This window comes from Cherax quadricarinatus, chromosome 49, assembly GCF_038502225.1.
Source record: "Cherax quadricarinatus isolate ZL_2023a chromosome 49, ASM3850222v1, whole genome shotgun sequence".
Taxonomy (NCBI): Eukaryota; Metazoa; Arthropoda; class Malacostraca; order Decapoda; family Parastacidae; genus Cherax; species Cherax quadricarinatus.
The window spans coordinates 8485827-8501749 of record NC_091340.1 but is presented as its reverse complement, the minus strand read 5'-3'; the positions used below and the strand labels follow the sequence as shown (position 1 = coordinate 8501749).

The window sequence follows — 15923 nt, the reverse complement described above, 5'->3', positions numbered from 1 at the left end:
GAAAAGCAGGGGTGTCACTAGCACGTTAAGAGACCATACAATAAGTGTCAGGGGCCCGAGACTGTTCAACTGCCTCCCAGCACACATAAGGGGGATTACCAACAGACCCCTGGCAGTCTTCAAGCTGGCACTGGACAAGCACCTAAAGTCAGTTCCGGATCAGCCGGGCTGTGGCTCGTACGTTGGTTTGCGTGCAGCCAGCAGCAACAGCCTGGTTGATCAGGCTCTGATCCACCAGGAGGCCTGGTCACAGACCGGGCCGCGGGGGCGTTGACCCCCGGAACTCTCTCCAGGTAAACTACGAAAGCAAAAGACTTGGCAGACGATGCACCATCCCCCCAATGAAAAGCAGGGGTGTCACTAGGACGTTAAGAGACCTTACAATAAGTGTCAGGGGCCCGAGACTGTTCAACTGCCTCCCAGCACACATAAGGGGGATTACCAACAGACCCCTGGCAGTCTTCAAGCTGGCACTGGACAAGCACCTAAAGTCGGTTCCTGACCAGCCGGGCTGTGGCTCGTACGTTGGTTTGCGTGCAACCAGCAGTAACAGCCTGGTTGATCAGGCTCTTATCCACCAAGAGGTCTGGTCACAGACCGGGCCGCGGGGGCGTTGACCCCCGGAACTCGCTCCAGGTAAACTCCAGGTATATACTGGCGTCAGATGAGGGACGTACGGCAGACGAAGGCATTGTCACTGGTAGGTGGGATTCCTCAGTGGAAGTAGGTCATACCCAAGGAATTGGCCAGTAGAAGGCAAGAAGGTAGCAGGATGTCCTCGCCCATCCTTTGGGTATGACCTACTTCCACTGGGGAATCCCGCCTACCAATGACAATACCTTCGTCTGCTGTACGTCCCTCGCCCGACGCCAGTAGATAAGTGCCAAGCTTACTGCCAGTGCTTCAGATTCCTCAGTACTACGGTGCTCTTCACCAGCTCCAAGGTTGAGGGACTGATTACCGCGTTTATCCTTTTTTTGCATACAGTTCTAAAGTCTTCCAATTATGCCCTTAAATTTGTATTGATAAAGCCATTGGATGGTGAAACGTCTACAAATAGCGATACCCAGATGTTACCTTACTGATTCGTGACTATATGGGGTGGCTACTATCCACAGGATGAGAATACATGTGACTACCACCCACAGGATGGGAATACACTTAACTACCACCCACAGGATGGGAATACACATAACTACCACCCACAGGATGGGAATACACGTAACTACCACCCACAGGATGGGAATACACGTAACTACCACCCACAGGATGGGAATACACGTAACTACCACCCACAGGATGGATATGCGGATGACTTACCACTCACAGGATGGGGATGCATAACACTAATAAATTACTTGTCTTCCTAACAGGTTTCGCCCTCAGGGAAAGCTGTCCTGGTAACCGGTTGTGATTCAGGTTTCGGTCACGCCTTTGCCCTTATCCTCGACAAAATGGTAATTATTGAGGCTCATACACCGTCTGGGGAATGGGCAATGTAATTTTTATCATAGGCATCCTCACCAACGTTACCGTAAACCAGCGGGTAGAGTTTGAAGCCAATTAGATGCGGCATTCTAAAGCCATGAAGGAAATAGTGAGAGGAAATAAGGCTAGAGTCAAGGGGACGGGCGATTACATTTCCTCGGGATCAAGAGACCTTCAGTATCAAGGCACAAATAAGTTCCATTTCCACAGGGGTTCCGGGTGTTTGCTGGGTGTCTGCAGGCAGGGGGCGCTGGAGCTGACCTCCTCCGGGAGAAGGGCTCAAACCGCCTTCACGTCTTGCAAATGGATATCACTAACCAAGAGCAGGTGAAGCAGGCGGCCCAGGATGTGGAGCGTCTTCTACCGGGAGGAGGTGAGCCAGTGAAGTAGTGTGTAGCCGCACGAGAACTTCGTGTAAGTCTGTGTTGCCAGTAAGCATGAAGATGGAGTGAATATGGAATAAACACATTACCGTGACTGGAACAATACACAAAAAACCCACACATAGGAGAATGAAGCTTTTGCCGACGTTTCGCTCTAATTTCGACCATTAACTAGTCACACGTCATCAATTTGTTTGTCATGTATGCGAGTTATTTATATATGAAGAGTGGTGGTGACAATGTTCAAAACTGTACAACATAGCCGGGTGTCCATACACTCTCTACTCCCTTGTCGGAGTTCATGGGTACCAACCTAAAGCGTTACATACATTTTCAAGGGAGGCCTAGTCCTGAGCCGGGCCGCGGGGGCGTTGACCCCCGCAACACCCTCCAGGTAGGTAGGTTCCATGCTGATTATTTCTACACTTTCCCTAACACATTTGTTTTCATTGCGAATCTGTTTATGGTTGCAATGTCTTAATTGCATTATCATCGTTGCTTATTAAATGCTAATTATTATTACATGTATGCTATTATCATTTATTATGATTGCTGCAGATACTTATATGATGTACACAGTCGTTAATATATGCAAATATGGAGACAGTATTACCCCACATGAGAATATATTTTTATGATTATAGTCTTTGGGAAGCGTTTAACCCACATGGGTCATTCAGTGGCGGGTTTAACGAGGAATTGGTGGCCCGAATAATAGCGCACTCAGCTTTCACACACTGAGGTCAGTGGTTCGATCCCCGGTACGGGTGGGAACATTAGGCGTGTTTCCTTAAGACACCTACTGTCCATGTTCACCTAGCAGTAAAATAGGCACCTGGGTGTTAGTCAACTGGTGTGGGTCGCATCCTGGGGACGAAATTGACCCAATTTGCCGGAAATGCTCTGCATAACCAGGGACTTTATATATAGTAGTATGTCATTAATGTCAGCTATGGTCTGTATACCTTGTACATGTACTTGTAGAAATAAAGATTATTATTATTACTATTAGTAGTAGTAATGGTACACAATACCGACAAGATGATAAATAAGAAACCATACCACGGGTGTGGGTAGAACTCGCGGTCAGTCATAAAACTCCAGACTGACGCGTTAGCCACTGGGCCAGCTGGCTACAATAAGATTCATCCAGATAGGTACATTGTAGCCAGCTGGCCCAGTGGCTAACGCGTCAGTCTGGAGTTTTATGACTGACCGTGGGTTCTATCCCACCCGTGGTATGGTTTGCAATTGTGTCATTACGATTTCGTGAGTCATGTTAAATAAGAGACAGAAGCAACACCTGGTGTGTTTATAGTAAAGACGGACCATCAACCAGTGACTCTCAATTTAGTACAGAGGTTAATTGAAGGTGTTAAAACTAGACAGTAAATGAGGATGGATTATTAGAAAAATGGCTCCAGGTGTATAGTGTTATCTGTGTCCTTCAAGGGAGGTGTCTTGATGCTGGTGAAGGACTCTTGATCCAAGGAATTAAGGACATCTTAAACTCTGTTTAGACCTGATTATCTCTCACTTGCCAGACGCTCTTTTGTCCTCGTGTTGGTTTTGCGCTTCCACAGAGTTATAACAATTGGTTTAGGTCTGCTGTTTACAGTGAATTTGGACAGTGTAAATACGACACAGTACGAGGTTTGTGGCCTTTTATAGAGAAGACATTTCGCCCACCAGGGACTTTACCGATTCGTCCCAGATGGACGAAACATCTCGATAAAATACCATAAACCGCACATTGTGTTTTATTAATATACTTGTCGATATGTAATACAATTGATATGCGAGGCTGGGCAAGTGTGGCTTAAGATTTAGTGGTTTACACTGAGGTTTATTTCCTCCCTGACAGAGGTGTTGTGGGGGGTCGTGAACAACGCTGGTGTCTTGACCTACGGGATGGTGGAGTGGGTGCCCCTACATACTTACATCAGTGTTGCAAACATCAATATCTTCGGTGTTATCTCCGTCACTAAGACCTTCCTGCCTCTCATCAGACTGGCCAAAGGTACGTGTGCGCTCTAAATCTGTATGGGTTCTTCAAAAGTTAATTTGTATGGTCGGGCATAGAGAGTGCAGGTGGCTTCAGAAGTTGACATCCAGGGTATTTGACTGATGCTCTAGAAGGGCTCTTGATTTGTGGAACTAGAGCTGCTCTTTCGTGGAGGGAACATGTAAGTTATTTAGGTACAGGTCCACAGAAGTGCAATTAGAAAAAAAAAAACAGTTTATATACTGGCTCCCTTGCCTTCGTGTGTTAGTGTGTCTAGTTAATGTTGCAAGTTTCCTTTGTGTTCGTTACAATTATCATACATAACGTGTGTACATTACCTATGATAATCTAAAAAGTCAGACAAACTTCCATAGAGTTCCTGAATATCTGCCATTACCCCAGGCGCTGTCTGACTTACGGGTTTAGCGTTTCCCCGTGATTATAAAGCAGAGGATAATAGATATCACATCACAGGTTTAGAAAGGTAGCAACCATCTTACTTTCAATATGATAAATGAGTAAAAAAGTTAAATCCAGGATGCAGCATCTCGCCTCACTACACCGTCGCGACTGTGCTCACTCCCACTTAGCTTTTATCTTACCACTTAATATTCACTCTTATTAAGGGTAACACATTGAAGATGTATTTCACACTTTTTTTTTTTCCATGACGTCGGCCGTCTCCCACCGATGCAGGATGACCCAAAAAAGAAAGAAACACTTTCACCATCATTCATACATTTTCACTGTCTTTGCAGAGGCGCTCAGATACAACAGTTTATATGTCCCTCCAAACAGTCGATATCCCAATCCCCTCCTTTAAAGTGCAGGCATAGTGCTTCCCACCTCCAGGACTCGAGTCCGGCTAACCTGTTTCCCTTAATACATTATTAATACATAATTATTACAACAGTATACTTGGTCAAAGAGAGAGGTATCTGAGACTAAGATAACAAGGGAAGACACAAGATCATTGAGACAGAGGAATACAATTAGCTGACAAAACTGCATATACACTAACAGTATTAAATAATGCTTAGTAGATCTAGAAGACTAGCTAGGCTCCAGCTCCCAAGACCTCACACACAGCTTTAGCTGCGTCCCCGACAGAGTCCTTACACACAGCTCCCAGCTCGATGGCTAACCAAGGCTTCTCAGCTCTTATGTACAAACGAGGTTCCTCAGCCCCTAGCTCCTATGAGCAACCAAGATTCCTCAGCTCCTATGCCCAACCAAGGTTCCTGAGCTCCTATGCCCAACCAAGGTTCCTCAGTTATGCCCAACCAAGGTTCCTCAGCTCCTATGCCCAACCAAGGTTCCTGAGCTCCTATGCCCAACCAAGGTTCCTCAGTTATGCCCAACTAAGGTTCCTCAGCTATGCCCAACCAAGGTTCCTGAGATATGCCCAACCAAGGTTCCTCAGCTTGGTATAAACCTTGATAATAGATACCGACAAATTGGTTTAGAAAGGACCGGAGCGTTTTTTAATAAATATGTCGTAGTGTTTGTTCCCGCGCTGCTGAGCTTATAAAGGCCACCACCAGGTGGTCTTCATAGAGGTTAGAGTCCCTTGAGAGAACTGGGGTGTGGAGATCAACAACCAATATTTCTTCATGAACAGATAGAAACAAGCATCCAGTTCTTAAGGTATAACAGAAGTTGTCCCGTTTCTCACTAACAAGATATCGGGAGTGTCAAGATATCACATTTAAACCCGTGGCTCGATCCTTCTCCTCCACCCACTCTCAAATACTTCCACCTGCTTCTTCACCTCCTCCACGTTCTCCTCTACACAGTCATCCCCTCCACGTATTTCCTCAAAGTTTACATTCGGTTGTCTACATCAATTGGTGGTGTGAACTGTCAAGGTACTTGTAGTCTGGCAGTAGTGACGGCCAAGAGTCTGCTGATATTAAATGTGCCAGAGACATGTAGCTTCCCCTGCATAATATATTTTAATTAATTAAGAGGAAGTGCTGATGCAGTGATGTCATGTAGCGTACACGAATATGTGAAGCAATCAGAGAGGGTAAGACCAGTTTCCGAGATCAAGAGCCCTTCATCGGCATCAAGGCACCTCCGAGGGGTACCTGCATGGCAGAATGATGACAAACTGACTGGTATGTTGTCCCTCTGCCTCAGTTTAGTGGTCAGAAAATGCTTGAAACCGCTGCACATTTTTCTTATTTTTTTTTTAATATTTCATGTTTAAAAATAAGTATGATAAAATCTAAGAATTTTTGTATTCCGCTTATTTTTTTCGCATTATTGTTCTCAAACTATTCAAAGTTAGCCTCTCCCTCCTGGAAGACGTGGTTCGTTGATACTCGTGTACTCAATAGCATTTCTGAATGGTAGTCGCACTCAGGCTGTCATCTTTAGACACATGGACATATCTGAGTCCAAGGAGCATAGTAAGTCTGGACTGATACATGTTTCAAGTTCCTTATAGAAGCAACTGCACTACCAGCTGCACGGAGCCACTGATATACATAATTTGTTGGCTACCATACGTAGTCCTGGCAATGAACGCTAAGTGACTGGCATAGTTAGTGCTCTGTTAATCTCACAACCATGACTGCCATACGTAGTCTGGTGGGCTCTCTCGCTGCTCATATTTTAATAGTCAAGTTACCACCTCATAAATATTTCATTACCACTGTAACGTGTGGATAAGTGGTTCAGAGAACCGGTAAGTTGATAAATTGGATACTTGTGCAAGACTTGGGTATCTTTATAGTGGAAACGTTTCGCCATACACTGGCTTCCATGGTCTAATGCAAAGAAGAATGATTGAAGACCAGAATATGATCGAGGTAATCAGTCCCTCAGCCTGGAGTCCATGTGATCACATCGACTCTAGGCTGAGGGACTAATTACCTCAAACGCCTTCTGAGTTTCAACCATTACTTCTCTGTATTGCACTGAGGAAGCCACTGGTTGGCGAAACGTTTTCACAATAAAGATACCCAAGTCTTGCACAAGTGTCTCATTTATCATCCTTTCTTTTCAAGTTTCAACAGTTTCTAATTACTGCTTATGTGTTTTTATCAGTACGATCATAGATGTCCTGCCATTGCAGAAAAACAAAACACAATCAGTTTACGGCATGCTAAGTAGAAACTTCCCGGTCATGGGGTCTATTTTAGTGATCACATGAGAGAAATGGACTGGTGATACCGACAAGATGTGGAAAAAGACATGTACATTTCAGGACTTTTATTAAATGAAACGTTTCGCCACGAGTGGCTTCTTCAGTCCTAATACAGAGGTATGTATGTATAATGTTCGCCAGGACCGTGGTCCTGGCACGGGTCCTAGTCTTGCGATGACCCGTCTTAATTCAAACGTAACTAAGAAACGAGTATAAATAGTGGTCAGGTGGAAAGCTGCGAGGGTAGTAGTAGTAGTAGTAGTAGTAATAATAATAGTACAAATGTGGTGAGATGGATTGGTTTAAGAAGGACGTGTCAACATCATGGTACAGCGGTCTCCAGAATGGGTAATATCCTATTGGTTCGAAATTTGTACAAGTTACACTATATCACCGGGATCACATTTCCAGTCTTTGTTTCTCTCCACTACTCGTCAGCATCATATACCTCTTACCTTCTTTCTTTTTTGTCTCGCGTTTATGGTGTTTTTTAACACTTTTCTGTCCTTGTGTGTAATTTATTGAAAATAATTTTTTGTACGTGATCTTGTTGCAGGGCGCGTGGTGATCATGTCGAGTGTTGCAGGCAGCATCGGTCGAGGTCTCATGTCACCGTACGCTACCACAAAGTTTGCTGTAGAGGGCTTCAGTGACTGTCTACGGTGAGTGAAACATCGATACAGTGCTTCGGTCACTGTCTACGGTGAGTGAACCATCGATACAGTGCTTCGGTCACTGTCTACGGTGAGTGAACCATCGATACAGTGCTTCGGTCACTCTACGGTGAGTGAAACATCGATAGTGCTTTAGTGATTGTCTACGGTGAGTGAAACCGATACAGTGCTTCGGTCACTGTCTACGGTGAGTGAACCATCGATACAGTGCTTCGGTCACTCTACGGTGAGTGAAACATCGATAATGCTTCAGTGATTGTCTACGGTGAGTGAAACATCGATACAATGCTTCGGTCACTGTCTACGGTGAGTGAAAGTGAGATTTTGCATTTCACGAAGCGCTAAATTCACGTGGATTATTCAGAGCAAGTACTGGAGGTTCGATCCTCCCTCTGTTAATCATGAGCTGAGAGAGAGAGAGAGAGAGAGAGAGAGAGAGAGAGAGAGAGAGAGAGAATTATTACTATAAATATTACTTTGTCAATGGGTAGTGAAGATGGTCTTGCCCTGCATGTTTCACATTAATAATGAACCGACAGTTTGATGAATAAGACACGTGAGCAACACCTGTGTATCTTTATTGTGGAGATGTTTCGCCAGCCAGTGGCTTTATCTCTCCAGTATGGGGTGTTCCTCCCCTACACTTATAGTGTGTTCCTCTCCTACACTTGTAGTGTGTTCCTCTCCTACACTTGTAGTGTGTTCCTCTCCTACACTTGTAGTGTGTTCCTCTCCTACACTTGTAGTGTGTTCCTCTCCTACACTTGTAGTGTGTTCCTCTCCTACACTTGTAGTGTGTTCCTCTCCTACACTTGTAGTGTGTTCCTCTCCTACACTTGTAGTGTGTTCCTCTCCTACACTTGTAGTGTGTTCCTCTCCTACACTTGTAGTGTGTTCCTCCCCTGCACTTGTAGAGTGTTCCTCCCCTACACTTGTAGGGTGTTCCTCTTCGACACTTTAGTGTGTTCCTCTCCTACACTTGTAGTGTTCCTCCCCTACGCTTGTAGGGTGTTCCTCTCCGACACTTGTAGTGTGTTCCTCTCCTACACTTGTAGTGTGTTCCTCTCCTACACTTGTAGTGTGTTCCTCCCCTGCACTTGTAGAGTGTTCCTCCCCTACACTTGTAGGGTGTTCCTCTTCGACACTTTAGTGTGTTCCTCTCCTACACTTGTAGTGTTCCTCCCCTACGCTTGTAGTGTGTTCCTCTCCGACACTTGTAGTGTGTTCCTCTCCTACACTTGTAGTGTGTTCCTCTCCTACACTTGTAGTGTGTTCCTCTCCTACACTTGTAGTGTGTTCCTCTCCTACACTTGTAGGGTGTTCCTCCCCTACGCTTGTAGGGTGTTCCTCTCCAACACTTGTAGTGTGTTCCTCTCCTACACTTGTAGGGTGTTCCTCCCCTACACTTGTAGTGTGTTCCTCCCCTACACTTGTAGTGTGTTCCTCTCCTACGCTTGTAGGGTGTTCCTCTCCTACACTTGTAGTGTGTTCCTCTCCTACACTTGTAGTGTGTTCCTCTCTTACACTTGTAGTGTGTTCCTCCCCTGCACTTGTAGAGTGTTCCTCCCCTACACTTGTAGGGTGTTCCTCTTCGACACTTTAGTGTGTTCCTCTCCTACACTTGTAGTGTTCCTCCCCTACGCTTGTAGGGTGTTCCTCTCCGACACTTGTAGTGTGTTCCTCTCCTACACTTGTAGTGTGTTCCTCTCCTACACTTGTAGTGTGTTCCTCCCCTGCACTTGTAGAGTGTTCCTCCCCTACACTTGTAGGGTGTTCCTCTTCGACACTTTAGTGTGTTCCTCTCCTACACTTGTAGTGTTCCTCCCCTACGCTTGTAGTGTGTTCCTCTCCTACACTTGTAGTGTGTTCCTCTCCTACACTTGTAGTGTGTTCCTCTCCTACACTTGTAGGGTGTTCCTCCCCTACGCTTGTAGGGTGTTCCTCTCCAACACTTGTAGTGTGTTCCTCTCCTACACTTGTAGGGTGTTCCTCCCCTACACTTGTAGTGTGTTCCTCCCCTACACTTGTAGTGTGTTCCTCTCCTACGCTTGTAGGGTGTTCCTCTCCGACACTTGTAGTGTGTTCCTCCCCTACGCTTGTAGTGTGTTCCTCTCCTACGCTTGTAGGGTGTTCCTCTCCGACACTTGTGTGTTCCTCTCCTACACTTGTAGGGTGTTCCTCTCCTACGCTTGTTGGGTGTTTCTCTCCAGTATGTTGACGGGTTCGATAGACGGGAGATGGTAACAATGAAAACACCGATGGACTGTTATAGGAGGCGATATATTTGTAATACGTGGGGAGTCGAATCTGTCTTGCGTTTGGCTCTCTCTCGTAAGCCTATCCAGAAGTGAGGAAGATGCCTGGAGGCACATGTGTATGGCACAGCCAAGGCTTGGGCAGGGAGCCTGCCTACAAATGATATTAGATTATATATGTTACACTAGTATTGGACTGATGACACATACAGAGAATGAACAGTGGAAAACGTGAAGGGGTAACTTGAGGTGGTTAGTCCCTCATCCATGATAAATGTAAAGCAGATGACTCACGAAAACGTAATGACACGATTGCAAACCATACCACAAACCATATGACTCTCTGACCGCGGGTTCTCTCCCCGCCCGTGGTATGGTTTTTTTCTAAAGCAGATGGACGAGGATGGAGACTCGTATACTGGAGCCAGGTGAGGTGAAGCAGGTGGTGACGAATCCATAGATGAGTGGGGGCTACTTGTGGAAGTACGTCATGCAAATAGGTTAGGAAAGCAAGATCTTGGAATCTTGGTACAGAGAAATCCTCTACAGCTCTAATGCTTGTGTAATCTATTGACATGGTCTTCCAGTAGTGGGCTCTGCCCACTTGTGACACCATCTCCGACTGTTTTACCTCAAATTACTTCTTCACATCTTCCACTGTTAATTCTCGGTATAGGATTGATAAAACCACTTGTGAGCGAAACGTTTCCACTATAAAGGTACTAAAGTGTTATTGTATTATTGATCTAGTTAATACTGACAGATTTCAACGCCTTGTATGACACCTATCCTTGTACGATGGAAAATATAGATACTTTTGTTCCCATTGTGTAACTATTGTGCAGAATATAGTAGCAGCACACTGCAAGTGTATGAAATGTTGTTTAATAATAAGTGTTCCTCTCCTACACTTGTAGGGTGTTCTTCTCCTACACTTGTAGTGTGTTCCCCTCCTACACTTGTAGTGTGTTCCTCTCCTACACTTGTAGTGTGTTCCTCTCCTACACTTGTAGTGTGTTCCTCTCCTACACTTGTAGGGTGTTCTTCTCCTACACTTGTAGTGTGTTCCTCTCCTACACTTGTAGTGTGTTCCTCTCCTACACTTGTAGTGTGTTCCTCTCCTACACTTGTAGTGTGTTCCTCTCCTACACTTGTAGTGTGTTCCTCTCCTACACTTGTAGTGTGTCCCTCTCCTAAACTTGTAGTGTGTTCCTCTCCTAAACTTGTAGTGTGTTCCTCTCCAACACTTGTAGTGTGTTCCTCTCCTACACTTGTAGTGTGTTCCTCTCCAACACTTGTAGTGTGTTCCTCTCCTACACTTGTAGTGTGTTCCTCTCCTACACTTGTAGTGTGTTCCTCTCCTACACTTGTAGTGTGTTCCTCTCCTACACTTGTAGTGTGTTCCTCTCCTACACTTGTAGTGTGTTCCTCTCCTACACTTGTAGTGTGTTCCTCTCCTACACTTGTAGTGTGTTCTCCTACACTTGTAGTGTGTTCTTCTCCTACACTTGTAGTGTGTTCCTCTCCTACACTTGTAGTGTGTTCCTCTCCTACACTTGTAGTGTGTTCTTCTCCTACACTTGTAGTGTGTTCCTCTCCTACACTTGTAGTGTGTTCCTCTCCTACACTTGTAGTGTGTTCCTCTCCTACACTTGTAGTGTGTTCCTCTCCTACACTTGTAGGGTGTTCCTCTCCTACACTTGTAGTGTGTTCTTCTCCTACACTTGTAGTGCGTTCTTCTCCTACACTTGTAGTGTGTTCTCCTACACTTGTAGTATGTTCTTCTCCTACACTTGTAGTGTGTTCTTCTCCTACACTTGTAGTGTGTTCTCCTACACTTGTAGTGTGTTCTTCTCCTACACTTGTAGTGTGTTCTCCTACACTTGTAGTGTGTTCTTCTCCTACACTTGTAGTGTGTTCTCCTACACTTGTAGTGTGTTCTTCTCCTACACTTGTAGTGTGTTCTTCTCCTACACTTGTAGTGTGTTCCTCTCCTACACTTGTAGTGTGTTCTTCTCCTACACTTGTAGTGTGTTCTTCTCCTACACTTGTAGTGTGTTCTTCTCCTACACATGTAGTGTGTTCCTCTCCTACACTCGTAGTGTGTTCTTCTCCTACACTTGTAGTGTGTGCCTCTCCTAAACTTGTAGTGTGTTCCTCTCCTACACTTGTAGAGTGTTCCTCTCCTACATTTGTAGTGTGTTCCTCTCCTACACTTGTAGTGTGTTCCTCTCCTACACTTGTAGTGTGCTCCTCTCCTACACTTGTAGTGTGTTCTTCTCCTACACTTCTAGTGTGTTCCTCTCCTACACTTGTATTATGTTCCTCTCCTACACTTGTAGTGTGTTCCTCTCCTACACTTGTAGTGTGTTCTTCTCCTACACTTGTAGTGTGTTCTTCTCCTACACTTGTAGTGTGTTCCTCTCCTACACTTGTAGTGTGTTCCTCTCCTACACTTGTAGTGTGTTCCTCTCCTACACTTGTAGTGTGTTCCTCTCCTACACTTGTAGTGTGTTCCTCTCCTACACTTGTAGTGTGTTCCTCTCCTACACTTGTAGTGTCTTCTACACTTGTAGTGTGTTCCTCTCCTACACTTGTAGTGTGTTCCTCTCCTACACTTGTAGTGTCTTCTACACTTGTAGTGTGTTCCTCTCCAACACTTGTAATGTGTTTCTCTCCTACACTTGTAGTGTGTTCTTCTCCTACACTTGTAGTGTGTTCCTCTCCTACACTTGTAGTGTCTTCTACACTTGTAGTGTGTTCTTCTCCTACACTTGTAGTGTGTTCTTCTCCTACACTTGTAGTGAGTTCCTCTCCTACACTTGTAGTGTGTTCCTCTCCTACACTTGAAGTGTCTTCTACACTTGTAGTGTGTTCCTCTCCAACACTTGTAATGTGTTTCTCTCCTACACTTGTAGTGTGTTCTTCTCCTACACTTGTAGTGTGTTCCTCTCCAACACTTGTAATGTGTTTCTCTCCTACACTTGTAGTGTGTTCTTCTCCTACACTTGTAGTGTGTTCCTCTCCTACACTTGTAGTGTTCCTCTCCTACACTTGTAGTGTGTTCTTCTCCTACACTTGTAGTGTGTTCCTCTCCTACACTTGTAGTGTGTTCCTCTCCTACACTTGTAGTGTGTTCCTCTCCTACACTTGTAGTGTGTTCCTCTCCTACACTTGTAGTGTGTTCCTCTCCTACACTTGTAGTGTGTTCCTTTCCTACACTTGTAGGGTGTTCCTCTCCTACACTTGTAGTGTGTTCCTCTCCTACACTTGTAGTGTGTTCCTCTCCTACACTTGTAGTGTGTTCCTCTTCTACAATTGTAGTGTGTTCCTCTCCTACACTTGTAGTGTGTTCCTCTCCTACACTTGTAGTGTGTTCCTCTCCTACACTTGTAGTGTGTTCCTCTCCTACACTTGTGGTGTGTTCCTCTCCTACACTTGTAGTGTGTTCTTCTCCTACACTTGTAGTGTGTTCCTCTCCTACACTTGTAGTGTGTTTCTCTCCTACAATTGTAGTGTGTTCCTCTCCTACACTTGTAGTGTGTTCCTCTCCTACACTTGTAGTGTGTTCCTCTCCTACACTTGTAGTGTGTTCCTCTCCTACACTTGTAGTGTGTTCTTCTCCTACACTTGTAGTGTGTTCCTCTCCTACACTTGTAGTGTGTTCCTCTCCCCCGCCTGTAGTGTGTTCCTCTCCTACACTTGTAGTGTGTTCCTCTCCTACACTTGTAGTGTGTTCTTCTACACTTGTAGGGTGTTCCTCTCCTACACTTGTAGTGTGCTCCTTTCCTACACTTGTGTGTTCCTCTCCTACACTTGTAGTGTGTTCTTCTCCTACACTTTTAGTGTGTTCTTCTCCTACACTTTTAGTGTGTTTTCCTACACTTGTAGTGTGTTCCTCTCCTACACTTGTAGTGTGTTCTCCTACACTTGTAGTGTGTTCCTCTTCTACAATTGTAGTGTGTTCCTCTCCTACACTTGTAGTGTGTTTCTCTCCTACACTTGTAGTGTGTTCCTCTCCTACACTTGTAGTGTGTTCCTCTGCTACACTTGTAGTGTGTTCCTCTCCTACACTTGTCGTGTGTTCTTCTCCTACACTTGTAGTGTGTTCCTCTCCTACACTTGTAGTGTGTTCCTCTCCTACAATTGTAGTGTGATCCTCTCCTACACTTGTAGTGTGTTCCTCTCCTACACTTGTAGTGTGTTCCTCTCCTACACTTGTAGTGTGTTCCTCTCCTACACTTGTAGTGTGTTCCTCTCCTACACTTGTAGTGTGTTCTTCTCCTACACTTGTAGTGTGTTCCTCTCCTACACTTGTAGTGTGTTCCTCTCCCCCGCCTGTAGTGTGTTCCTCTCCTACACTTGTAGTGTGTTCCTCTCCTACACTTGTATTGTGTTCTTCTACACTTGTAGGGTGTTCCTCTCCTACACTTGTAGTGTGCTCCTTTCCTACACTTGTGTGTTCCTCTCCTACACTTGTAGTGTGCTCCTCTCCTACACTTGTAGTGTGTTCTTCTCCTACACTTTTAGTGTGTTCTTCTCCTACACTTTTAGTGTGTTTTCCTACACTTGTAGTGTGTTCCTCTCCTACACTTGTAGTGTGTTCTTCTCCTACACTTGTAGTGTGTTCTCCTAAACTTGTAGTGTGTTCCTCTCCCACACTTGTAGAGTGTTCCTCTCCTACATTTGTAGTGTGTTCCTCTCCTACACTTGTAGTGTCTTCTACACTTGTAGTGTGTTCTTCTCCTACACTAGTAGTGTGTTCCTCTCCTACCCTTGTAGTGTGTTCCTCTCCTACACTTGTAGTGTGTTCCTCTCCTACACTTGTAGTGTCTCCTACACTTGTAGTGTGTTCTTCTACACTTGTAGTGTGTTCCTCTCCTACACTTGTAGTGTTCCTCTCCTACACTTGTAGTGTCTTCTACACTTGTAGTGTGTTCTTCTCCTACACTTGTAGTGTGGTCCTCTCCTACACTTGTAGTGTGTTCCTCTCCTACACTTGTAGTGTGTTCCTCTCCTACACTTGTAGTGTCTCCTACACTTGTAGTGTGTTCTTCTACACTTGTAGTGTGTTCCTCTCCTACACTTGTAGTGTTCCTCTCCTACACTTGTAGTGTCTTCTACACTTGTAGTGTGTTCTTCTCCTACACTTGTAGTGTGGTCCTCTCCTACACTTGTAGTGTGTTCCTCTCCTACACTTGTAGTGTGTTCTTCTCCTACACTTGTAGTGTGTTCTTCTCCTACACTTGTAGTGTGTTCTTCTCCTACACTTGTAGTGTGTTCTTCTCCTACACTTGTAGTGTGTTCCTCTCCTACACTTGTAGTGTGTTCCTCTGCTACACTTTGTGTGTTCCTCTCCTACACTTGTAGTGTGTTCCTCTCCTACACTTGTAGTGTGTTCCTCTCCTACACTTGTAGTGTGTTCCTCTCCTACACTTGTAGTGTGTTCTTCTCCTACACTTGTAGTGTGTTCTTTTCCTACATTTGTGTGCTCCTCTCGTACACTTGTAGTGTGTTCCTCTCCTACACTTGTAGTGTGTTCCTCTCCTACACTTGTAGTGTCTTCTACACTTGTAGTGTGTTCTTCTCCTACAATTGTAGTGTTTTCCTCTCCTACACTTGTAGTGTGTTCCTCTCCTACACTTGTAGTGTGTTCTCCTACACTTGTAGTGTCTTCTACACTTGTAGTGTGTTCCTCTGCTACACTTTGTGTGTTCTTCTGCTACACTTTGTGTGTTCCTCTCCTACACTTGTAGTGTGTTCCTCTCCTACACTTGTAGTGTGTTCCTCTCCTACACTTGTAGTGTGTTCCTCTCCTACACTTGTAGTGTGTTCCTCTCCTACACTTGTAGTGTGTTCCTCTCCTACACTTGTAGTGTGTTCCTCTCCTACACTTGTAGTGTGTTCCTCTCCTACACTCGTAGTGTGTTCCACTCGTACACTCGTAGTGTGTTCCTCTTCTAC

General features: G+C 45.0%; 1 protein-coding gene across 3 annotated transcripts in view; it reads left to right on the top strand.

Moving 5' to 3' along the window:
• Window positions 1-15923, top strand: part of LOC128697021 (D-beta-hydroxybutyrate dehydrogenase, mitochondrial) — a 76086-nt gene that overhangs the window by 29265 nt on the left and 30898 nt on the right. For all 3 annotated transcript variants that reach the window (XM_070095177.1, XM_053788525.2, XM_053788526.2), the window contains exons 3-6: window positions 1374-1457; window positions 1699-1861; window positions 3736-3891; window positions 7587-7692. In XM_070095177.1, the coding sequence (XP_069951278.1) occupies window positions 1374-1457; window positions 1699-1861; window positions 3736-3891; window positions 7587-7692 (509 nt within the window). The remainder of the gene's footprint in view (window positions 1-1373; window positions 1458-1698; window positions 1862-3735; window positions 3892-7586; window positions 7693-15923) is intronic.